This window comes from Cloeon dipterum, chromosome 2 (genome assembly GCF_949628265.1).
Source record: "Cloeon dipterum chromosome 2, ieCloDipt1.1, whole genome shotgun sequence".
Classification (NCBI taxonomy): Eukaryota; Metazoa; Arthropoda; class Insecta; order Ephemeroptera; family Baetidae; genus Cloeon; species Cloeon dipterum.
This window is the reverse complement of record NC_088787.1, coordinates 34,312,177-34,338,116: the sequence shown is the minus strand read 5'-3', so window position 1 is coordinate 34,338,116 and position 25,940 is coordinate 34,312,177. Positions and strand designations below refer to the sequence as shown.

Genomic DNA, 25,940 nt, shown 5'->3' with positions numbered 1-25,940 from the left:
CCAAGTCCGTTTGGAGCTTGCAGATGGCCTTGAGATTGGGCAGGAGGTGCAGGCACATAAGTTTCATCATCCTTTCGAACGGGCATAGTGTTAATTCTGTTCTTGGTTTAAACAAAAATTATTCAAGCCGAGAGAAGCTCAACTCAAAGTCTTCGATGTCCGCGGCCAGATCCATCATTCTCACTTCAGTAAAGTCAATGTGAAAGAATTCCACGTATTGCAAATTTTTTAGAACTTTGCAAATGGATTTCAAATGATCATATTTCATACGGAAGTGGGTATTCCTGAAAATTTTGAGATTCTCCATCCTTGAAATAGCTTGAATCGACCTCTCCTCCAAAAGCGGATGGTAACAATTTTCGAACTTTTCCTTGACGTTGATAATCAGGTGCTCAAGGTTGGGAGCTCTTGCCAAAATTTGTAGGATCTGCTTGAAACAAAAATTTGTGGTTATGGAAAAATGTTGTATTCTAAATTGTATACCTTGAATGTATTTAGGAGGTAATAGTACATTGTGCTGAAGGAAATTAAGCCTCCAAACTCGAATTTTTTCGTTTCGGAACTGATCAAAAGGCTAACGGCCTTTCTCAGTGGCCGGTTACGTTCCTGCTCTTCTCCGTTAATTCGGTTCGACCTGAGTTGGACCAAATCAAGCAACAACGACTCACGCAAGCATGCAGCTGTAAAAACCATTAAGTAAATTATTATTCCAACAACAAAATCTTTGAAGCTTACGTAATTTCGCCAAATTATGACCACCGCCTTTAAGATGCGCGCGCAATTTCGTTCTGATTGATCTTTCTGCCAGATTTTTCAACGTTTTTCGCCTGTTCTTTATCATAGACCTTCTCCTCGCCAATTCCAACAGAGACTTCGATGTAAATTTCATGTTGATTTTCCTCTATTTCCTGTAAAAATAAAGACTTTTTAGCTTATTCTAATTATTAAATTTTATTTCACTTATCAATAAAATCCACACCAATCTATAAAATAATTTAGGATGTGTGTTTTAAATGTTGCATCATTTGATACCAATTCAGTTCATGAGCGGTCAAGATGAATTCAACAGAGAGACAATATTTTCTTTGGCATTTTATTGCTAGATTGAATAAAAAAATATTGTTTAAAATAGAAGAATTCTCCCAATTCTATAAAAATTAACAAGATTTTTTCTGTGATCTATGGCTTTAGTGGTAGAATTGGTTTGAAAATTTAAAATAAACCATTTTGATTTTAATGTCGGGGACGGCGGGGAGAGCGGCGCGTGGTTATTGTTTTAAAAATTCTTGCGTTTCTAATTTCTTCATCGCCCGTGGTTAAGCTTTTGCAATTAATCACCAAAGTCGACGAAAATCATGGAAATTGACGTTTCATAAAGAGACACGTTTATTCACTATTTTTTTATTCCTATATTGCCCCAGGGGTGGGCAGAGAAGCGGCAACCAAAAATGTTCTTTCAAAACGGATTCATTAAGTATTATTAAAAAAAAATACAGTGCTTCGGTATATAGTGCCGCTATTTAGCGCCAAATTTGTTTGAATTGTAATTTTTAAAGAAACTTTCACCAATATTAGCCTGAGAGCTATAATGTTGCGGAAATTCGCAAAGTAAATACACATAATTACATTACCTTAGAACACACTGCAGTTTTCTTTTAAATCTGTTGCTCGCATTTCTCTAATTTCTAAAATTTCCAGAATTTATAAAATAAATTGCAGCCATCGCAATTGAAGTGCATGTGAAAAGTGAAAAGTGACGCGGCCAAGGCTTTGGTTGCTGGGCTGGAGCGACCAGCAACCAATCAGCGCGCTCGCTCGCGTCACGTGATCGGATCTTCTCGCCCGAGAAAGCATGAAATGTATTCGCTCATTTCTCAAAATCTATTCACATTTCGGTTTTGGTTCTGATATATGTTACAGTTCAAATCTTCAGCTTCCCATTGGTACCGATTAAATTTACTTTTTGCCCAGCGAGCGCGGTTTGAGGGCATTTAACACGGCCAGCGTAGGGGGAAAAGCAGGGTAGGCCCACTTACTTGCCTGCGTCACTTTCTTTTACACACTTTAACAGCAATAAAATGGCCTACTATATTTTTAAATTTAAATTTTATCCTTCGATTCAGTGAGGTCTCAATAAAAGAGTCACTCCCTCCTCTCTCGAGCTTACCCCGGGGTAAAAAAAACTTTTGAAGCGACACTTATTTAAATCTTCACTGCAAACAACGCTTTTCTTCTTCAGAAAAAATATTGCAGTTAGCAATTCCTGTTGTGAAATGTCTGTGAGGAAATTTCAACCCTTTGTAATTGTTTCTAATTATTTTTACGTGTTGTTTTTAGGAATTATAAATTATAACCGACAGTTCAAACCTCAATAATCATTGTTTTTATACGAATTTACCGCAAATAAATTAATTAGACCCCTTCTAAATTAAATATTTAATAACTGTTTTTAGATTCAAATCGAATAAACCCTGATTTAGGGGGACTTAAGCACAATTATTGAAAATAAAAGATAAAAAACCTACCACGTGGATGCTGCTGCGGCAAGCGTCGAGGTTTCGTTTGTCGCTCGGCCACCCCCAGACTGCGACTGATTGTGAGATGAACAACACACGGTGGGTGCTCGAATAACTAGCCTGCGTGTTGGATTACTCAAACGCCGCAAATTTTCCATCTATGTGTGTGCTTTTTTGAGAGTTGATGGATGTTAAAGTAGAATTTTAACTGTAAAATATCATGCATTCAATACACATTTAATGAATTATTCCTACAATTTAGTTAATAATAATTAGAATAAATTTCAAAGCAGTACGCAACTGAAATTAAGAATAAAGAAAGCATCATGAAATAATATTATACAATTAATAAAGAACAAATTTAAATTCGCTCACCCCGAGTACGGTTACAATAAATCGGTAATTATCAATCACAAGACCGAGGGGTGGATCACGGCAACGCAACCTTGAGAACAAATGGCAACGCTGGTCATAAGGCAAGCATTGTACAGTGTTTCAAGGTCGAGCTAAAAAACGGTGCCGTGATCCGCCCCCGACTTTGACGAACATTTTAAGCACACGAATCGATTCTTGAGGTTTAACTAGGTAAATTTGATATTTTTCTGACCAAAAAGTCCAGCGTGACGTGTGTAGCCCACGTGGAACGCCAAAATAGGTGCGCGAACTACGCATTCGGCCGGCCAGCCGACAAAGCGCGCAGATGGAGAGAGGAAAATAATTGTTCATCGCATCTTGTCAGCTGGTGAGCGGCGAGAGCAAATAACGGGCATATCAGATCTGACTAGAGGTGAGAGCCGCCCAAATTATTGTCGGCTCTGCTGGCTCAATCGGCTTAGCCGCCTAAATCTCGCGGCTGCGCCGGCTCGCCTAAAATAGGCGGCTGCTGGCTCACGGCGCGACTCGAGTCTCTCAAATAAATCACGTTTCTGAATTGAATTTTTCTAACAATTTTTTCCCAAAATTAGTTTTTAAGATAGTAATAATTAGGTTTCACAAATAAATTAGCTTATTTGTTTTTTTACTATCAGACAAAAAGAGCGTATCTCAAGACAGGAAACCGAAAATGGAAACTGCAATCCGGTCCTTTTCCGGTTTTTCACACGGAACGAGAAATATCGGGTTTCTTTTTAAATTGAAATTAATTCAGAACAATTCTCGCCGCAGCAAAATAAGCAGGCTGATAATTTTAAAGTGGTTTTTATATTTGTTTTCAAGAAATTCCACTAAAAAACTGTCATTTTTCGATTTGTTGGGTTATTTGTACTTCCAAATCTCAGGTTCTAATTGTCAGAATTGCAAAAACTACCAACCATTAGATTTATCTTGACCTCTTCTGAGCAGCTGAATGGTTTAGAAGGTGCATACTCCCATCCCCTTTCATCCCCAACGCTAAAATTTTGATAAAAAGCAACGACCGTTTCATGGCGCCGCTCACTGTGCATCTTTTAAGCTTTATGTCAACTTTGGGGTTGAAATCAAACACCCCTAAACCCTTCAGCTACTCAGAAGAGGTGGAGATGAGTCCAACAGTGGGTAGTTTTAGTAATTGTGATGCTTAGAACCCGAGATTTGGCGGTGCAAAGAAACCAAAACACCGAAAAAATAAATAAGAATCGTTAATTTTTTTTTTTAAAAAACTCCTAATGTCGGGTTCGAAACGTTAGGATTGCAAAAAATAACCACCGTTAGACTCGTCTCGACCGCCACTAAGCAGCTGAAGTGTTTAGGGGGTGCCTACCCCATCCCCTTTCAACCCCATTGCTGCAATTTTGATAATAAAAATTTTATCATGCTTCCTCAGTGGGCCTAAAAATATTTTATTCTAAAAGCTCTTCTCTATTGACAATATACCTCGTCCCAAAAACATAATTTTTTTAAATTAAATTAAATGCAAAATATTATGAAAATCCAGAGAGGCGTAGAATGTTTTACTTTTTCGAGGAAGTTACAGCATAGAAACTTTAGGGGTGGAGGGTAAACACCCCGAAACCCTTCAGTTGGTGAGGGAAGGTGAAGACGAGTTCAACGGTGGGTATTTTTTGCAATTCTAGTGGTTAGAACACGAGATTTCGAGTTTCAAAAGTAACGAAATAAGAAAATTTCCTATTTTTTGAGTTTAAGATTGTAATAGAATTTCTTGCAAAAATCCATCTTAATGCAATTTTCGAAAAGTAATCGGTACATAAAAACCTTCACAGCGGCATTTTTGCAATTGCAAACGCACCGTTTTTAAAATAGTACCTGGCTGACTGGCGCGGCTGGCGTGGCTCGCCAAAACTGGCGGCTGTGGCTGGCTCAAAATTTGAGCAAAAAAGGCTCGCTCAGACCTCTAGATCTGACGCATGCGTGTAATTCGCGCACAAACGTTCATATATTATTTTGCGGTAAAAAAGTTCCACGTGTGCTACGCATGCCACGCTGGGCTTTTTGGTCGGAAAAATATATCCTTTTTACCTGATTCGACCATCAAGAATCGATTAGTGTGATCAAAGTCGGCCTTTGACAAACGCCTCTAAATTTATTCGGGAAAAGAAGAAGAGAAAAATCATTGAGGTACCTTTTTTAATTAATTTATTATATTTTGACAACCACCATTCTCGCTCTGAGAATATATTTCAATTAAAATAACTCTTTTAGCAACGACGGGTATACTATTTTATAGTTTTATATGGCAATGGCGAGCAAGTCTTACATAAAATGATCTCTGAACCATCATCCTTGATAACTAAATAAATACCGACAGTAAATGTATAGGATCATATGGCAATGCGAGCATTGATCAAGTTCTTTATTCTTTATCATCACAGGTTTTATAAGGAAGAAGTGTCCATTGTCCACGAATCTTCCTGATAGTGTAAAAATCACCGTTGCTGTCGTTGAAGTTGTTGTTGCTGATTTAAATCATCAAAGGTGAATTTGCACATCAAGCAAAATCCTTTTATTTCATTTCCTGACGCTGGAACTGGAGCAGTGGAACTTGCATTTGATTGGGCTGAGCTGGTTGACGGAACGGGACAGCGATGAGAGTGTAAAACACCCTCTGACATTCGAGGCATTTTTTCAACTCTTCATGAGGGTGTGTACGTTTGGGAAACAATAAACGTCGTTTGCTCGTTAAATGTTTTAATTTGGTGCTTGTTCCATAGCGAGAATTTCTTTTCACATTTTCACCTTTATCTTTGTGAAAATTACGCCAATGATGGTCGATGTCATCGTCATCTTCCTCACACATCACGCAATATCCTTCAGTTGTTCTATTTGGACAAGGAGGCGCTGGAATAAACAAGTGCAATTAAATTTATAGTAAAATATTATTTGACATTTTGAACTTGAGACATTCTGAGCTGAAAATCCTGCAGAGTTTTTTTGCCGCTTGGTCCAGGCTGAGAACGGGCTGAATTGACCAATTCTTGTCGTGGAGGAGGGATGTAGTTTTGCAAAGAGCTTTCAATAGCAGTAGCCTGTGCGCCAGACGCTGACATCGCCACTCTCTGATCCTGCTTTTGCTGGTGTCCTTGGTTATTCCATTGGCTTGCATATGCCTGTTGTTGCATCGTCGCCATTGCCGAGTAACTATTGTACTGCTGAGCATTCCACCCCATCTGTGTCCTGGCGTTAGTTTGAGCAATGTTGAAATTATAATATTGCTGTGGACTATCCGGCAGATGATATTGGCCTTAAATATAGCATAAAAAAGCAAGCGTTTATAATTTTGAATATAAAAAATATGATTTAAAATATAGCTACCATAATTGCCTGGCTGGTTAGGAAACTGGAACTGCTGTCCAGTGGCAAGTTCTTGATAAGCAACTAAAGGAGCAATATTCTGGCTAGAGCGACGTCTATTTTCGGGAATTTCTTGATCTTTTAGGAGTTGCTGCCTTGTTCCAATTCCTTCGGAGTAGTGTAAAGCGTTGCCTGAAGTTGACGCCTGCTCATTCAGTGATATTCTGTATAAGCGATACTTTGAACAGTACACGTTTGTGCAGTAGCCTTCGGAATTTAAATTTGCCGGGAAGAGATTACACTTCATTTCAGTTAAGGTTCGCTATTGTTCCTATAAGCAGATATGTTCCATCAAAACATTTAATTTTGTATTTCAGAAAACAAAATAATAGAGTATTATGTATAATTTTATTTTAATTTAACTCAGCAGCACGAATTTTAAGAAATCGAGACATTCTTAACAAAAATCCAGCAAAACAAAGAGCTAACAGATGTTCAGCCAATTTGTCTATTTTTAACTGTACGAATGAACTTGGCGATACTGTCATCTCCGATCAACTCCTGAAACTTTTCACCAATTTTCCGAATTTGGTCCTGATATAAGCTATTCAAATTTAGATAACCTAAATTGAATTGAATGTCAACCAAAGCGGGGAGAAATGCCGCAGCGTTTGCGATTATGTCTCTGACAGTCCGAAACAATCCAACGTCAATGTCATCATCATCTTCAATATCCCAACAGTCCGCGAATATTAATTGAATCCCAGTGAGCTTGCCTAAAATTCTATTTTCTTTGATGTTCGATGCCAGCTTCTTAAGATCGTTGACGTCCAGGTATTCAAATTCTGAGAGGGCGAATTTCTCCAGGTTTGGCAGAGCTGAGAGAATGTTGGTCACTTCAAATTTCTGCAGTCCAGTTTTACTGAAACAAAAAGAATAATTGAAATAGAAATTAAAGAATCATTTTCGACTGCAATTTTTTTTTAAATAAAAGATTGGATCTGGGATTTTATTTTTGTCGGCATATCTGCGCAAAACATTTAAAATCTTGAGAACTGCTGGAACATGCCCTCCAGACCAATAATTCAAACTTACTAAGGTGACCACTTGAATTCTCTTAGCGGCGCAAAGGTGTCTATTGGCTTCTTGTCGTCAGATATGTCAACGCCACTTAAAACCAACTTTTGGAGTTTTGGGCAGGAAGCGAAAATTCTTCTGAATGACGGAGATTCCCCGTCAATAATCTCCACTGCGTAGATAATCAGAGTGTGCAAATTTGCTCCATAAGCACCGATAAATCTTTCAAGGGTTGAAAATGTCGGCGGAAAGTTCAAAAGCAAATATTCAATGCTTGAGAAGCGTAGAATTGATTTGAGCTTGTCTTCGTCTTTTGTCTCATCCCTCGGAAAACGTACCTGTTGGAAAAGAATCAATTGGTAAACATTTAGCTAGTATAATTATTTAGCTGACAAAGACATAACAAGAAATTTTTTGGCAAAAATCTGTAATTCCAATAAAATTCATATGTTATGTCTAGACTAGAAAGGCATGAAAATAAATTGCTTTATCTAATACATACGTTTAAAGCTGTCACTTCAGGGAATACCGCTGGCAGGTTAGAGGTGCTGGGAGAAATGCACAGGTGACGCAAAGCGCAAGGTTCAACTGGAATCAACGATTCTTCGAGCGGACTATCGCAATTTATGACATCTTGACATTTGAAGATGATCTTGAGATTGGGAAGGTTTTGCAGGCACAGACGTTTCAACTTCCTTTCGAACGGGCAGAGCATTCCTCGTGTTGATTGAAACAAAAATACTGTAAGTCGAGAAAAGCTCGACTTAAAGTCTTCGATGTCCGCGCCCAGATCCTCCAGTCTCATGTCAGAAAAGTCAATGTAATAGAATTCCACGTATTGCAAATTTGTTAGAACTTTGCAAATGGATTTCATATCATCATATTTGACAGGGAACTTGATTATCTTCAAAATGTTGAGATTCTCCATCCTTGAAATAGCTTGAATCGACCTCTCCTCCAAAAGCGGATAGTGATAATTTGCGAACATTTCCTTGACGTTGATAATCAGGTGCTCAAGGTTGGGAGCTCTTGTCAAAATTTGTAGGATCTGCTTGAAACAAAAATTTGTGGTTATGGAAAAATGTTCTATTCTGAATTACATACCTTGAATGTGTTTTGGAGGACATTCTTCCTTTTGCTGAAGGAAAGTAAGCCTCCAAACTCGAATTTTTTCGTTTCGGAACTGATCAAAACGCTAACGGCCTTTCTCAGTAGCAGGTTTCGTTTCTGCTCTTCTCCCTTTTTTTGGTTCGACCTGCGTTTGAGCAACTCAAGCAACAACGACTCACGCAAGCATGCAGCTGTAAAAACCATTAAGTAAATAATTATTATTTCAACATTTAACTCTCACCAAGCGATATTTTGAAACTTACGTAATTTCGCCAAATTACGACCGCCGCCTTTAGGATGCGTGCACAATTTCGTAATGATTGATCTTGTTGCAAGATCTTTCAACTTTTTGCTCCTCCTCATTGTCCTCGACCTTCTCCTCGCCAATTTAAGCAGAGTCTTCACTTTCCGTTTCATGTTGATTTCCTGTGAAAATAATGATTGTATAGCTTATTAAAATTATTAAATTTTATTTTGCTCATTTAAAAAATCAACACCAAATTGTAAAATAATTGAAGATGTCATTTAAATGTTGCATCATTTAATGCGATTCAGTTCAGGAGCGGTCAAGATGAATTAAACAGTGCTAGACAAAATTTCCTTTCGCCTTTTGCTAAATTATTGATAATCTTACTCAACGGGCATCTGCGGGGCTCATATCAACCACTTTGGCTCCTGGAAACTTTTGCAGGCGAAAAAGATGGGCTCGATGCCTCCGGCGGCCCTTGCAAACCCCAAGCCACAACTCACGGAGATCGGCCTCTTTATTTTGCGCCGCGGTTGGGAGCCTCCCGCGCATGCTAAGCGTCAGTCGGTTTGTTTACGACCCCATCGAGCCAAACAACCCCTGCACCCGACCAAAGAAGCAGTGCCCTCGAACCTCCACCATAGCCAGAAGGGCGATTGCTGCTTGATAATTACATAAATGAGGTTATCTAATTGAGTCGACTTACTATTTCAGCCAGGTATCAGATTTGGAAGCTACTCTCGTGATTTATTGAAGACGCGCATCTGCCCGACACGGCCGTCACACGCGACGGCGAGCGATTAATAAGATGGCCTTCCACTTGATACCAGCAGATGGCATACCTGTTTACCTGTGTGCGTTATTGTTACCGAAAGGTGCGAGCGCTGCCTTTGCCTGCTCGCTAGCAGCACCTGCCCTCTCAATCGAGCTTTTGTGCATCGGCAGATGCGTTCTCTGAAGAAGAAAATCAAGTGTTAGCCGCTGCATTTGCTCCGAAATAGAAAAATTCTTCCAATTTAATAAAAATTAATGAGACATATTTTTAAATTTTGGCTCTAGTAGTAGAATTGATCAGTGTGGAAATTTGGAACTCTTTGATTTTAATTTCGGAAACGGCGGGGAGAACGGCGGTTCTTGTTTTAAAATTATTTTCTTTTGTTTTGTTCTAAATTCTTCATCGCCCGTGGTCAGGGTTCGCAAAAATCCGCATTTTTCCTGAACAAATGCAATCTTATTGTTGTTTATTCTTGTGAAAGTCATACATTTTAACAAAGGTCAATAAATAAAATTATGGAATATCAAAAACTCTCGTGGGATGACAAAAAATAGGGATTTTTAAAAATCAGTTTTCAAGCCACTGGTTTCTTTAAAAGACCGAAAATCTAAACTCTCATCGTAATTTTCCAAAATTCCTGACTTTTTTGATGGGAAATATGACTTTTTTCGAGTTAAATTCTGAAAAATGCGGTTGTTTTTGCGCAAAAAACCAGGGGTGAATTTTTGCGCATTGCAAAATTGGCGAACCCTGCTTGAGATCCTTCTCATTTTAAATTCTTTTTCCTCAGTTTGTTGCATATTTGACCATTTATAGCAACGATTTTTAACCCTGGCCTGTAACCAAACTGCTTCAGGACTGTTTCAACGCGGTTTTGCCGGCGCCGTTGTTTATTTTTCGCTCATTCGGCAGCGCGAGGTGCGGCGGCGGCACGCGTGGCGGTTTTGGTTGTTTTTTTTTCAGCCATTTCAAGCACACCCGACGGTGCTCGACCAAAATTTAAAATCGCGAGGCACGTACGATGTACTTTTCCAGGTCGCGGCATGATGCGGCGCTATTAAAAATATTATTTCATTGCTGAAGTGAGACAAAAAAAATGTTTTTAAGATAAATTGGTGTTTTTGGGATAATAATTAGAATTAGGGCTACCAATATTGCGCTTAAATATAAAATGACCTAAGATTTTATTTATTTTCCGCACTGCTGCACGAAAATCGTGGCTGGACCGATCTGCAATTTTGTTTCCCTGCCGATCAGTACCAAAGCAAAGCTGTTCCAAGGCAAATAGCAGCCGCCGAAGGATCTTTTTGTGCTGGAGACTGAATCTGTGCGACTGGGGGAGTTATTCATTGCGCTGGTTTCTTTTCCATCCTATTCTCGCGGTCAGGGCATAAAAATTTCTCTTTCCCATGGCTGTAAGTATTCATAATCAGTATTCGAGTTTATTTAAAAAAAAAAAAAAGATTCGTGATCAATTTTCCAGGCAAGCACTCGCTGCCGCCGGGCCATCCGTAAAACTTCTCCGTCGCGGCGGCTGCCTCTCAATTCAATCGTTTAATTCTTATTCTCCAATTCTTTAAACGTCGAGCGACCATTGGCGTGGGCTCGGCAGCTCGACGCTTGGTTATTCTATCTCATTGACATGTCACCCTGAGGTGGACGACGAAATGGTTGGGTGGTAAATAATGATGCTCGGCGGCAGAGATCGCAAAAGGCCGTCTGTTCGTCCGAGCAGGTGAGCATTATTATTTATTTTCCCTTTTGGCCTCCGGGTGGTCGGAGAATACAACGGCGTGGCAGCGGCAGATATTAACAATAACACCCTTTTCAGCGCGCTCTGTGTCTGCGGCCTTTTTTTGCTTTGTGTCGGTGCATTTAACGTGTATAAATAAGTGAAGCGGAGTAAAAAGTGGGCTGGGCTGTAGCACTACTCGGCAAATTCTCCCTATACTGGCCATGCAAAATGCCCTCGCGCAATCGCCTCCCAAAGCACTCTCGATGCGCGAAAAAAATTTTCGTTGGTACCAATGGATAGCTGAAGATTTGCACTTCAACATGTGTCAAAACCAAAATCGAAAAAATGAACAGGTTTTGAGAAATCGGCGAATACATTTCATGCTCTTTCGCGCGAGAAGGCTCGGTCACGTGACTCGGGCGAGCGCGGTGATTGGTTGCTGGTCTCGTTTACTTTTTCAGTCACAACACAATCTCGGCAGTGACATAATTACCATTTCGATATTTTTATATTTTTCAGTGTAAACATGACGCACATAATCAGATTATAAGTTTGCCTTGGGCAGGGTACAAAAATACAGGGCACGGTCGTGCCGTGTACAAAATTTGAGCCGAAAATCTGACTGAATAATATGTAAACACTGCCGAGACTGTGTTGTGACTGAAAATGTAGGCACGACCAGCAACCAATCAGCGCGCTCGCCCGAGTCTCGTGACCGAGCCTTCTCGCGCGAAAGAGCATGAAATGTATTCACCGATTTCTCAAAACCTGTTCATTTTTTCGATTTTGGTTTTGACACATGTTGAAGTGCAAATCTTCAGCTATCCATTGGTACCAACGAAAATTTTTTTCGCGCATCGAGAGTGCTTTGGGAGGCGATTGCGCGAGGGCATTTTGCATGGCCAGCATAGGGAGAAAAAGCAGAGTAGTGCTACAGCCCAGCCCACTTTTTACTCCGCTTCACTTATTTATACACTTTAGTTGCATTTGTTTGTGCATGCACCCACGTTAATATTTTTTACGGACGCGTTACTGCTTTGACGCAGAGAAAAATTAAAAGGAATTGGCCGGTGATAATTTTAAAATTACGTAGCGAACAGCATGTATTTAATCAATATTTGTGGAGAAATGGAATTATCTAGAGTCAAAAGAGGCCTTGGTTTTGTCTTTTGAATCGAAAAAAAGACTGATTTAATCTTCCAAATTAGCCGTGGGCAAAGACACGAAGGACAAAATCGAATAAAATGCGAGAAAACCTACCACGCAGTTGTATGCCGGCGTCGAGGGAGTCACACGCGGAAGAGATGCAGCGAGGGAAAATGTGTTTTCTGTTGCCCGTCTACCTAAAGACTGACGCGATGACGAAAATATTAAGGAAGGGAGAGAATAAACGGCCTGATTTCTCTTCACTTCGCTCGCCCTGTGCATGCAATGCACCCAACGCACAATGCACCGGCGCATTTCAAAGCACAGCAAGGCGCTTAAATACATTTCCTAGCACGGTAGATAACCAATTTACGAAAGAATAAAATAAATCACCTTTGAAAATTGTTTGAAAAAACTGGCCGGGGTGACCAAACAATACCGTAATTTGGTCATTGCACTCACAGTGACGCCTTGCGAGCCAACCAGATGTGACGAAGTGACCTTTGCATCGACTTTTTCGACTTCACAGACAAGCAACTCGCACATTGCCATCATAATTTCTAAATTTACTGTACCGCCCTTGTTCATCCTCTCCATCTTATTTTATATCGAAAAATCAACGATGGTTAACCTTCCTTCAACGACCATGACAAATTCTATTCTGTTTAAGGCATTTGACCTTAACAACTCCCTATCTTCCCGTGTGAAAACGCGAATTTTGGCTCCAAACATGGCCATAATCAACGCAAGGTGCCCAGCAGTCAAAATTATTCTCCAGCTCATACGAAAAAGCGGAAAGCTTAAAAAAACAGAGCAGTCGCGTCTAGCTTCTGCCCGCTTTTTGTTTACGAAGCGGCCGAGGAGCCGCATAGCGAACCAATATCACAGACTGGTTTCTTTCTCCAATCGGCGCCTGGTCCATTGCGCAGTTGTAAAATTCAAACTTCGACAGTTCTCTTTGGAAGGATCCATATTAAGTGAACCCCTGTTTGGCAAGTGGTCTTCAGATCTTGATGAAATTCGGTGGAGATGATGCCCTAGGGAACCTAAGTTAAACCCTAAAATATTAGGTCAAAATTCCAAAAATTGTTCATTTTACAGGGGTTCAAAATTTGAGATTTTTGAAAAAGGTGATGTTTTCGGCGATTTGTAACTTGGACTCTGTTTATAGAAAACACAAAAATTAGGTATCCAAAATATTTTACGTTTGATGCCAAACAACTGTCCCACGATGACCAACTTCGTAGGTCAAAGGTCAAGGTCACTAAATTGGGGTCAAACTTTTCAAAAAAATCCCACATACCCAAGTACATAAAATTTGAGAAATTCAAAATAGCCAAAATGTGCCTCATATCCATGGTAACAACATAAAAAAAATTTGCGATACGTTTTTTCTTCGTTTTCGAGATATTTTGAATTGAGTGTTTAAAATCGATGTTTTCCGGGTCTTCTGATCATATATAAAAACACGTTTTCCGCTTAATCTCAGCTTATATGGGTCCGATTTACAAAAACCGCACACCGTTTGATACGTAATGACCTCCCCTAGGTAATGCAAGTGATCATAAGGGTGCCCACCCCTTCAAACCCTAAACCACCCCCTGGAAATCCGAAAAATTTTTTTTTTCATATTTTTAACTTCTATCTCGACAAATTAAGCGTGACACCAATCAAGTATGTCCCAAAATAGTTACAATAATAAATATTTTATTATTTTCTCTGTAGAGGAAACCTTAAAAAAAATAAAATTGCTAATATGAAGATGGTAAAAAAATTTTAGGTTTATTTTAAAAATAGCATTAAATCAGGTTTTAGTTTAATCAAAATAACTTGATTAACCTTTATTTATTAATATTTTAAAAATAAATTTAATATTTCACACTGTTCTTTTATTATTATAAATAAATGCAACCAATAATATATGTGTAACCATCATTATTTGGTGCATATTGTGTGCAATTCCAGATATTTGAATTGGTTGCATTTATTAATTTTTTGTTAAAATATTAATAAATAAAGGTTAATCAAGTTATTTTGAATAAACTAAAACCCGATTTAATGCTATTTTTAAAATAAAAATAAAATTTTTTTTACCATCTTCATATTAGCAATTTTATTTTTTTTTAAGGTTTCCTCTACAAAGAAAATAATAATATTTATTATTGTAACTATTTTGGGACATACTTGATTGGTGTCACGCTTAATTTGTCGAGATAGAGGTTAAAAATATGAAAAAAAAAATTTTTCGGATTTCCAGGGGGTGGTTTAGGGTTTGAAGGGGTGGGCACCCTTATGATCACTTGCATTACCTAGGGGAGGTCATTACGTATCAAACGGTGTGCGGTTTTTGTAAATCGGACCCATAGAAGCTGAGATTAAGCGGAAAACGTGTTTTTATATATTATGATCAGAAGCCCCGGAAAACATCGATTTTAAACACTCAATTCAAAATATCTCGAAAACGAAGAAAAAACGTATCGCAAATTTTTTTTATGTTGTTACCATGGATATGAGGCACATTTTGGCTATTTTGAATTTCTCAAATTTTATGTACTTGGGTATGTGGGATTTTTTTGAAAAGTTTGACCCCAATTTAGTGACCTTGACCTTTGACCTACGAAGTTGGTCATCGTGGGACAGTTGTTTGGCATCAAACGTAAAATATTTTGGATACCTAATTTTTGTGTTTTCTATAAACAGAGTCCAAGTTACAAATCGCCGAAAACATCACCTTTTTCAAAAATCTCAAATTTTGAGCCCCTGTAAAATGAACAATTTTTGGAATTTTGACCTAATATTTTAGGGTTTAACTTAGGTTCCCTAGGGCATCATCTCCACCGAATTTCATCAAGATCTGAAGACCACTTGCCAAACAGGGGTTCACTTAATATGGATCCTTCCCTTTTATATTTCTACAGCTTCTACCTCGGAGGAAAGGAATCATCACACACAAGCCACTGCTTTTCTCTTCCTTGCGCGTTCCTTCCTATATGAACACTTCATTGGTGACCAGGGTTCGCAAAAACCCGCATTTTTCCGGAAAAACCCACTGCATTGCAAATAACTGTTTTTCTGCAATTTTGCGCATTTTTCCGAAACACATGCATTCTTATGGAAAACAAAAAATTCTCATGATGGATGACCAAATGTAGGGATTTTTCAAAAACACCAAAATCAGAATTAGAGCCACTGGTTCCACCAAGAGACTGAAAATTTTAACTCTCTGCATAATTTTCTGAAATTTCAGACTCTTTTCAAGCGAAAATTGACTATTTTCGCGTTAAATTCGGAAAAATGCGGAAAAACCCAAGACTGGTGGGTTTTTCCAGCCGGTTTTTTGCGCAAAAAACCGGTGGTGCATTTTTGCGCATTGCAAAATTGGCGAACCCTGTTGGTGACCCCGCACGTTGAGAAAACAGAAGCCAAGATGTCCCAGCCTGACGCCAAAAAGTTGGAATTCAAGGCTCCAGTCTACTCGGCTTCGCACGCAGATAAGTTCTTCAACATTCTGGAGGGCAAATTCAAGGATCGCTACCTAACCCTTGCTTCCGCCGTGGCCTATGATGACATCCCACCAGTTGCAGCGCAGATGCTAGAAACAACTCCGGTGGACAAGCCCTATTCAACATTGAAGGCTGCTATCTTGGACAACCTTCGTCCTGCCAACTACCCAGCCCTGAGGGATAAAATGAAGGCTCTTCCCATGGGTAACTCGAAGCCTAGCGAATATTTGACCAAACTGCGCTCCATGGCTGATGAGAAAACCAGGAAAATTTCCATCTTCGAGAGTGATTTGCTGGAGATCTGGCGTGAGGCACTGCCTACAGAGTGGGCCACTCTCCTTGTAGCTGGTGGAGCTAAATCTGCAGACGAAGCTGCTGTAACTGCTGATGCGCTACACGAGTATCGCAACAGGTTGGCGCTCAACAATCCTGCACCTGTTGTTTTTGCTGCCACATCTACTCAACCAGCTCCAGCCTCAATTCCAACACCCTTGGTTCCTCAAGCAGCTGCCGTGACTGCCAATGTTACCGAGCCGCGGTTCGTACTGCTCGAAGACGCCATTCGAGCTTCGAGCCATGCAAGTCTCTATTACGGCGCTGGTCAACTCGGTGGCGACCAACAACAGCAGCAACAATTCAGATAACAGAAGCCGCCAAAGGAGTCGCAGTAATTCTGGAAATCGCCGTTCCTTCTCCCGAGGACGAATGAATACGGGTGATCTCTGTTTCTACCACTATCGCTTCGGAGACGACGCTCGTAAATGCCAACAGGGTTGCCGCATGTACCAAGCCTTCATGTCAGCCCAAGGTACCGTGGTCAAGGTCCCCAGCTCTGCCAACCACCAGCAACCTTTAAACTAGTTCGGCAAGGCGACGTCGCGGCGGTCGTCTGCCCAACTGTTTCTTGCCGCCTTTTCATCTATGACCCACTTTCTGATATGACATTCCTGGTGGACACAGGAGCTGATTTGTGCATCGTGCCTCGTCAAATGGTCCATAATTTCAATGAGAAAACTGACTTTAAACTCACAGCTGCTAATAATGAGGCCATCAAAGCTTATGGATTTGTGAATATCACTCTGTCGCTCAATCTGAGACGCGAATTCAAATGGACCTTTCTCGTCGCTGATGTCAACACCCCCATCATTGGTGCTGATTTTCTGGTCCGTTATCACCTGGCTGTCCACCTGGACGACGCCCAAATTGTTGACAAGCTGACCAATTTGAAAGCACATGGTGTCTTGAGACCACACAACCTTCCAAGCATTAAAATGGTTGATGTGTCCAACAAATTTTTCCTCCTGCTCCAGCAATACCCTGACCTCATCACACCTGGTAAACCTAGAAGTCCAGTCAAGCATAAGACAGTGCACCACATCGAGACCACAGATGGACCACCAGTGCACGACAAGTTCCGCCGCCTGCCGCCAGACAAGCTCCAAGCGGCCAAGGCAGTTTTTGACCAGATGGAAGCGGAAGGTGTGGCTCAGCGAGGCATCAGTTCCTGGGCATCTCCCCTCCACATGGTGAAGAAACCTGACGGCTCTTGGAGACCCTGCGGAGACTACCGTAAGTTGAACTCCCGAACAAAAGCCGACAGATACCCTTTAACAAATAGAAGGTTAGGGATGCCATTCACGGAACACGTGAAATTTAACTTTGAAGAAAGAGACTCACAGACCAATTTTTCTTTAGGTCGACCAAAAGGCGAAATTCTTAAAATAATATTGCAATCAGGAATCTTATCCGACAAGGTACAAGGGTTCGAATTGTTATTAGAAATATTTCCTAAACAAAACGTTTTCCTACCAAACGTCTTTAAAAAGCCAAAATGGCCTGCCTCCGGTGCATCATGACACCTTCGCATTATCTCTCCTCTCTGTTCTTTAGGCACAACTTCCTTATAGGATGACTCTTCCCACGGCAACCAGCTCTTCGCAATTTTAAACAACTTCCCATTTTCGACTTTAAACAAAGGAAAATTCTCTGGTTGACGAGCCACCCTATCTCGCATATCCAAATACCACACATCTTTAACTCGCTTCGGCAAATTTATTGGACTCGCCCGCATCGGCGCTGAAAATGATCTCGATAGCAAATCGGGCACCACGTTCAATTTCCCCGGTCGATGAAATACCTCGAAATTATACTTTTCCAGCTTTTGAATCCAGTTCGCAAGACGGCCCTTCGGATTCTTGATGTCATTCAAGAATTTTAGCGGTCTATTATCCGTATACAATAAGAATTTGCCGTATGCCAAATATCCCTCAAGTCTCTCAATCGACCACACAATCGCTAACGCCTCTTTATGAATCGTCGGGTACCTCTGCTCGGCCTCCGAAAGCACGCGGCTAACGTAAAATATTGGATGCTCCTTCCCATCCTCAAATATCTGCGAAAGCACGCCAGAAATTCCCACATTCGAAGCATCAGTCGACAGAATAAATCTGCGTGAAAAATCCGGAAGCCTAACTACCGTGTCACGTATTAACGCCTCCTTTATGCCCAAAAACGCATGCTCTTGTCCCTCCGTCCAAACAAATTGCTCCCTCTTCCGCGTCAAACGAGTCAGCGGTTCTACGATGGTACTGAAATTATCAATTAGTCTCCTATAATATGAAATAGCCCCTAAAAGCATCTTCACTTCCTTAACATTCTCAGGTCGCTTCAACTGCAAAATCGCCCCAACTTTGCCCGGATCTGGCCGCAATTCGCCGTTCTCTAAAATAAATCCCAATATCTTCACTGAACTACGCAGAAACCGACATTTATCCCAATTAGGAACCAAATTTGCTTCTAACAACAATCGGAAAAATTCCTCAAGTACCCTAAAGTGCATCTCAACCGTTGGAGTGCCAATAATAACATCATCCACATAAGCCCGCAAATACCGCCGGACCCACGAACCCTCCACAATGTCGTCAAAAACTCTCATAAATCCCGGCCCACTATTAACGGCCCCGAATGGAATCACATTAAACTGCCACTGGCCCCTTCCTGGCACAAAAAAAGCTGTCTTCGGTTTACTTTCCGCGTTCAACGGTACTTGCCAATAACTCTTCTTGAAGTCCACCGTGCTAATATACCGAAATTCCCCCAAATCATCCAAAATCGCAGTAAGAATCGGCACTGCATACGCATCCTCAATGGTAACCTTATTGACCTCCCGCATGTCAACCACGAAACGCGGCTCCTTAACCCCCTTCTCGTCATGCACAAAGAAAACCGGCGACGACCACGGACTCTGAGCCCTCTCAATCACGCCCATGTCCCGCAATTTATCCACTGTCTCCTGCATCAATTTCAACTGCGGCGGCGGAATATAACGCTGTTTACACTTAACAGGTCGCGCATCTCCCGTGTCAATATTATGCTCGGCCTTCACCTGTCCTAGCCCCTTCGGAAATTTATCCTTCACGCCTTCCAGAAATACCTTCAATTCACCGCGTTCCTTCTCACCTAAAAAATCCCCATCCACCTGCGCCGCAGCAATTTTTGGAGTTATTTCGGAATATGAACCCAAGTCAGACAAATGCCACTGACCCCCCCACTCAATGGCGGCGGCCAGGGCTCTGTGATGACCTACGGAGGCCAATACTCTAAGGCAATCCCCTTAAGGGATGCCATTTAACAAATAGAAGGTTAGGGATGCCATTCACGGAACACGTGAAATTTAACTTTGAAGAAAGAGACTCACAGACCAATTTTTCTTTAGGTCGACCAAAAGGCGAAATTCTTAAAATAATATTGCAATCAGGAATCTTATCCGACAAGGTACAAGGGTTCGAATTGTTATTAGAAATATTTCAATGCGACGAAATTATAGTTATACTCAGAATATGTTTTCTATCGGAATCTAATATCAAAATGAGAAACGGGATTTGTCACCAACAAAAGAGGCTGTCAAACAACAGATTTTATTATGCAGACTCGGACAAGCAAAAATAACCGTGTTGTCATGTTCGATAGGTTTGTGTTGATGGCAAAATTTTATAAACAAAAATGGAAAAGGTTAGTGGGAACAAAATATTTGGAATCTAACGATAATAACAAATTTTACAAAAATTACACAGTTGTACTTATCACTCGCAATTGCGCTGAACGTCCTTTTTGACTCAGATTGTCCTCCGTCGAGGAAGTAGAACTAGTTGCCCACCGGGTGACCGAACTAAGGGTTGTGGTCACGACGCGCCGTGGTGATGTGGGCGCGCCAGTCGCTATGACGCTGCGACTCGAAGCTCCGGTGCTAGCCGTTTGATTAACGTAGTGAAACTAACGGCCACACTGGGCACCTATTGGGGGCAGATTCGAAGGTTAGATTGTCTGGCCCTATTTAGGGATTTGGTATTGCGCGAGGCAATACGGGTCGTGGCCCTTAGGGGAAAAGATGAATTTACTTACGTTAGTAAATCACTAAAATATTAGATGGATCCGATCTTAAATCGCTGTTGTGCGTAAGCACCCTAGCAGAGGTGACGTGCTTTACGCTCTAGTGGTTAGGGCCATCTAACCTTCTTACCCACAAAGAATTAGCAAGCTAACTCTCCCCAATGGCACCTGTGGTGGTGGTACATATTTATTTTGTTCAAGGTCGTTCACTTCATTCTCCAAAGGAATGTCTTCTTCATTTACACCATTTACACACACATTTACAGAATTCCTCTAGCGTACATAATTCACATAATATTCTGATAGATCGAAAGAATTTGGGGCCGAAGAGAAAGATTTGGTTTAAAAAATAATGAAAAAATTATTATTATTTTTATTTAAGTGTAGCTGCTATTTTCTTTGCCCTGAACCTACAACTAGTTGTTACAACCCCATGCGTCACATTCATGACTGCACATCAGCGCTGCACGGCAAAATAATTTTCTCAAAGCTGGACCTTTCCCGTGCATACATGCAAGTTCCGTTGGCGCCTGACGACATTGCTAAAACTGCTGTCACAACTCCCTTTGGCTTATACGTCTTCCCTTACATGCCTTTCGGTCTACGGAATGCGCCAGCTACTTTTCAGCGCATGATGGACGCTATTCTTCACAAGCTCGACTTTGTGTTCGCATTTGTGGACGATCTGTTGGTCGCGTCCTCTAGTGCCGAAGAGCATGCTCAACATTTACGAACCATTTTCGAGCGACTGGAACAGCATGGATTGCAATTGAATGTCAAGAAATGCTTGCTCGGCGTTCCATCTCTTGACTACCTTGGCTATAAAATCACGGCTGAGGGACTTTCACCTCTTCCTGAGCGGGTGTCAATTATGCTGAAATTTCCGCTACCAGACACTACTGACCAACTTGCGCGATTTCTGGGAATGCTGAATTATTATCATCGGTTTCTGCCCCACATTGCAGACATTTTGGCCCCATTGCATTCCTTGATGACCGGTAAAAAGTGCCCCAAGAAGAGCAAAATTCACTGGACTGACACTACCAAGAACGCGTTTGAAGCTGCGAAAAATTGTCTTGCAAATGCCGCAGTACTTGCCCACCCTGCTGAAAATGCTCCTTTAGCCCTGGTTACAGACGCCTCAAGTGTTGCTCTTGGCGCGGTCGTGCAGCAGAAATTGGTGAAGACTGGCAACCCTTAGCGTTTAACAGCCGTAAGCTCACCACAGCTGAGCAAAAATACGCGCCATATGACCGCGAACTGTTAGCGATTTACAACGGCATCAAAAAGTTTCGCTACTTGCTGGAAGGTCGACAGTTTTGCGTGTACACTGATCACAAACCCATCACGCACGCGTTCGTCAAAAATAGACTGGACTTTTCCCCTCGCCAACTCCGTCACTTGCAGTACATCAATGAATTTACCACTGACATCAAATATATTGCAGGCAAGGCGAACATTGTTGCTGATGCTTTGTCTAGAATGGAAGCAGTGACAGCTGTGACCTGGGGACTTCGTGAAATTGCACTTGCACAGCAAATTGACCCTGATCTGGTGGACTACCTGGCGCCGCAGAGCAACCTCCAACTCCAGGAAATCACATTCCCCGAGAAGAGCCTGACCTCAAGATCTGGTGCGAAGTTACGCTGGAGAAGCCTCTACCATTCCTTCCAGCCCAATTTCGCCGCCTGGCCTTCGAGAAAGTCCACAACCTGTCCCACCCTGGCATCAAGGCAACGGTGCGCAAAGTCTCCACCCTTTTCGTCTGGCCAGGCATGAAAATGGACTGCGCTGAATGGGCCCGCAGCTGCGTTCCATGTCAACAAGCCAAGGTACACCGCCATACGAAAGCGCCATATCAAAGTTTTCCTCTAACAACAGAACGGTTTTCCACCGTCCACATTGACTTGGTGGGCCTCTTACCAAACTCGGAAGGGTTTCAGTATTGCCTAACCATGGTGGACCGCTACACCAGATGGCCGGAGGTGGTGCCACTTGCCTCAATTACAGCAGAAGCTGTCATTAGAGCATTTAAGGACGCCTGGCTTGCACGCTTTGGAATTCCTAAAACTGTAATTTGCGACCGAGGACGCCAATTTACTTCACGTGATTTTCACAGTTTTACCAGCAACACCGGCTTCGAGGTCCAACACACCAACGCCTACCATCCGCAGGCAAATGGCATGGTGGAACGTCTCCACAGAACGCTGAAGGCTGCCTTGTCCTGCCATGGTTCATCCTGGACTGTATCTCGCGCCTGTGCTGCTCGGTCTACGTTCGGCGTTGAAGGAGGATTTAGGCGCCTCGGCTGCTCAACTCGTATACGGCGAGGCCGTGCGACTACCAGGCGAATTCTTCTCCACCCCTGGCCCGCTCACACCATCAGAACTTCTAGTACGCCTGCGGAGCAACTTGGAGGAATTTTGTCCTGTGCCTGCCTCTAGCCACGCTAAACCTTCCTTATTCGTGCACCCAGCTTTGCAAACATCGAGTCACGTTATGCTCCGGGTTGATGCCTACAGGAAGCCGCTGACTCCCCACTACACTGGACCACACAAAGTCTTGGAACGAGGTGAGAAAACCTTCCAAATTGAGATTAAAGGGCGCCGCACCTCTTTATCTATTGATCGCCTGAAGCCGGCGTACGCCGAGTCGGAGAACGTGCCCGACCGACCAGCTGAGCCGGTGACAGTCGATGTGCCTTTACCCCCTGTAGTGCAAGTTGCCCCTCAACCAGCAGCCCCCAATCCACCTGCAGCACCCCCAAATTCACCACCAGCACCCCCACCCCAACAGCAAACCCCACAGTGCGCCAAAACCCTGCTAACTCCAACTCCGAACTACAAAGTGCATCGACTCCGGCCGGTACGACTACTCGATCTGGCCCAAGAGTACATTTTCCATCAAAATTAAGTGATTTTGTGACTTCCAGTCTCCAAATGGGGGCCCCTGTAGTGTACCGCGCCCCTTCGCGCGTGTTCTAGGCGCACGCGTGTGACACTGTGCCTATCTTTTGTTTGTGCCGTGTGCATCAGTAATGGTCGACAAGCAAACTGCATGAATCGACGCTAATCGCTCGCTTGACTTTCTTTGTAAAACCCACCATAGGGGTAAGTTAATTTACGTGCCTAATGTTGTAATTCAATCAAGTAATTAACCAAGAATCTGTAGTGTGATTAAAGTTAAGTGTCAATGCAAGATCTCACAGATAAACAATGATTATAGATGCTATTTATTAGATCATACCAATTCTTGTCATCCAATGTGATGTTTAATAATATTAATAATTAAATGCTCAACTTTGTAATAAGAATCTAATTCTCAAAAAGTGATGTAATAAATAACTGCCATAATTAATAGATTGTTGACTGATTTAAATTTGTATATTTTTCCAGTTCTAATACTCCACTCATTCGAGCGAATAAAATCATCACCCACAAACCACTGCTTTTCTCTGCCTTGCGCGTTCCTTCCTATATGAACACTTCAATAATAAGTCCATTGCGTCCAAACTGTGTCAAAACAGCAGTCATCCTCCGGCCGATTCAATGATTGGATCACGTGAGCATGAGTCGTTTAACCCTTGGCTTATTTTTCTTAAATTAAATTATGTCTCGGCATCATTCTTAAAAATTTCGTTGCAGTTATTCCAATATATTCCAACTCTTTGCTCTTCTCTTTTTGTCCGCGCCTGCCGCCTTTTTGTTTATTCTTTCCGCTGAGCACGCGGCGTGAGTCACGCCGGTTGCGTAGCTCGGAGAGATTTAAAGAGGAGTGGTACTGCAAAAGCCTGCAAAATGCTTCTTGGCAATGCATAAACTTGTCCCTTAGGATTCAGTTAAAGCCTAAATTTACCAAAGAAGCACTTTAATTTTTGGAGAATATTTGCAAAATTTGTATTTTTAGTGTAGGAAGGTCCTTTTTTACTATTGCAAATTGTTTAACAAATTGTGTGTGGCATCCAACAATTTAAATAATTTTCAACTGTTGCCCTGTATCATTCCACTTAAATAAAAAATTAATTTGTTGTTAATTCTTGCCAAATTCATACAATTAGGAAAAGATCGCTGTGGCAGCGACCAACCCCAGTATCTTTTCGGATTTTAGCATACAATTTGCGTGTTGCAAAGATCGTTGTTGCAAAATTTGGTTACAAGAAAAAAACCTTTTTGAAAAAAGAGAAAAATTCGTGAATGAAAAAAATGGCATGTTCTATTTTATTTTTAAATAAAGAAATCCCCGCCAGTGCTATTTTTTGCTCTTTTTATACCTGTCCTCTCGGAGCGGGAAGGGCGCGCCCTGCACTAGAACGAATGCTGAAACCCGGGTCCGAATAACACCGCGAACGGATAACATGGGCGCAACAGGCCGCACAGGGACCCAGCCCACTCAAGGGCCACTTGCCTCCGCACCGAGGACTGCATTGAAACGCTAGACATTCGTCCCGTGAAGCCAAATCACGCATGCTGGAAAGGTGCAAACCAGCAAGTTGCGAGTCGGCGCCGGTGCGCCCTCCAGCCCGTTGAGCATTTCGAGTCACTAAACTAACCACTTTTTGCCATCTCTGACATTGGGTAGCCAGTATTAGATCTCCCAACTGCTTAAATACCTCCCATTGCTTTGACACTCCTGAGAATATGCCTTCCCTGCAAGAAAAAAAATATCACTGTGACGTCATATTGACATCACATGATATCACCCGGGTGACGTCATATTGACGTCACTTAATGTCCGTCACAATTGGATCATATTGATATCATTATGATATCACGACCAAAAATTTTTCCCCAAATGCTATTATTTTAATAGCATTTTCAAAACTGACAGTTTTTGGATCCGTATTCCGAGCTCCAACCTGGAGTGACGTCAATATGACGTCATATTGACGTCACTTGAGGTGATTTCTTTTGACCAAAAAATTTTCCCCAGAAAATTCTCTTTAAATCATTTTAATAGCATTTTCAACCTCAAGTTTTAAAAATGCAATAAAAATAATTTTCTGGGAACAATTTTTTGGTCGTGATATCATAATGATGTCAATATGATCCCATTGTGACGGACATTTAGTGACGTCAATTTGACGTCACCCTGGTGATATCAATATGACATCACAGTTATATTTTTTCCTGGAAAATTCAATTAATTTTTCGATTAGGAACGAAGAACACACATATGAATTATATTTTATTGTCACATACATCGCATACAATATAATTCTAAGTGTAAGAAATCTCCACCGTTAAGAGCATCAGCGGAAAAAGTAGCCCCGTCGCGCTTGTCACTTTTATTTTAAAAATCTTAATCTCCCAGCCATCGCAAATTATTTGCGTTTCAACGCAATCAAAAACATGGAGTTTTTTCTATTTTATAAAATAAAAATATTTACTGATTTCCTTATTCAAGCATTAAATTTTCCATCCCTGCAATGACGTCACTGTGACATCACTTTGATATCACTCGCGTCACAATTGCACTTGATTGCAAGAAAAATGATGTCAGTGACGTGAAAATGACGAAAAATTTTGTGTTTCCAAAAGGCTTTAAATTTTTATTTTGAACAACTAAAAACAAGTTTTGTTGGTTTTCCATTGAAATTTGAGCAAATTTGGAAAATTTCCCATTCCTTTAATGACGTCACTGTGACGTCACTGTGATATCACTCACGTCACTATTTTTATTTTGAACTAAAAACAAGTTTTGTTGGTTTTCCATTGAA

General features: G+C 41.4%; 2 protein-coding genes across 2 annotated transcripts; both read left to right on the top strand.

Annotated features, from left to right (window-relative positions):
• The first annotated feature begins 16,773 nt into the window (after window positions 1-16,773).
• LOC135937569 (uncharacterized) lies at window positions 16,774-20,093 on the top strand. Its single transcript, XM_065480726.1, has 2 exons — window positions 16,774-17,456; window positions 19,955-20,093. The coding sequence occupies exons 1-2, from the start codon at window positions 16,774-16,776 to the stop codon at window positions 20,091-20,093; spliced, it is 822 nt and encodes a 273-aa protein (XP_065336798.1).
• A 2,360-nt stretch (window positions 20,094-22,453) lies between these two features.
• Window positions 22,454-23,208, top strand: LOC135937568 (uncharacterized). Its single transcript, XM_065480725.1, has 2 exons — window positions 22,454-23,115; window positions 23,157-23,208. Exons 1-2 carry the CDS (start codon window positions 22,454-22,456, stop codon window positions 23,206-23,208), a joined length of 714 nt encoding a protein of 237 aa, XP_065336797.1.
• Window positions 23,209-25,940: the final 2,732 nt, after the last annotated feature.

What these genes read in the sequence shown, in the direction of transcription:
- LOC135937569 (XM_065480726.1), top strand. Translation starts at nt 16,774, where the DNA reads ATGACATTCCTGGTGGACACAGGAGCTGATTTGTGCATCGTGCCTCGT. An exon ending in TACCCTTTAACAAATAGAAG is followed by an intron (nt 17,457 to 19,954) that starts GTTAGGGATGCC and finishes TTTTTGACTCAG; the next exon opens with ATTGTCCTCCGTCGAGGAAG.
- LOC135937568 (XM_065480725.1), top strand. Translation starts at nt 22,454, where the DNA reads ATGGTTCATCCTGGACTGTATCTCGCGCCTGTGCTGCTCGGTCTACGT. An exon ending in CTACTCGATCTGGCCCAAGA is followed by an intron (nt 23,116 to 23,156) that starts GTACATTTTCCA and finishes TGTGACTTCCAG; the next exon opens with TCTCCAAATGGGGGCCCCTG.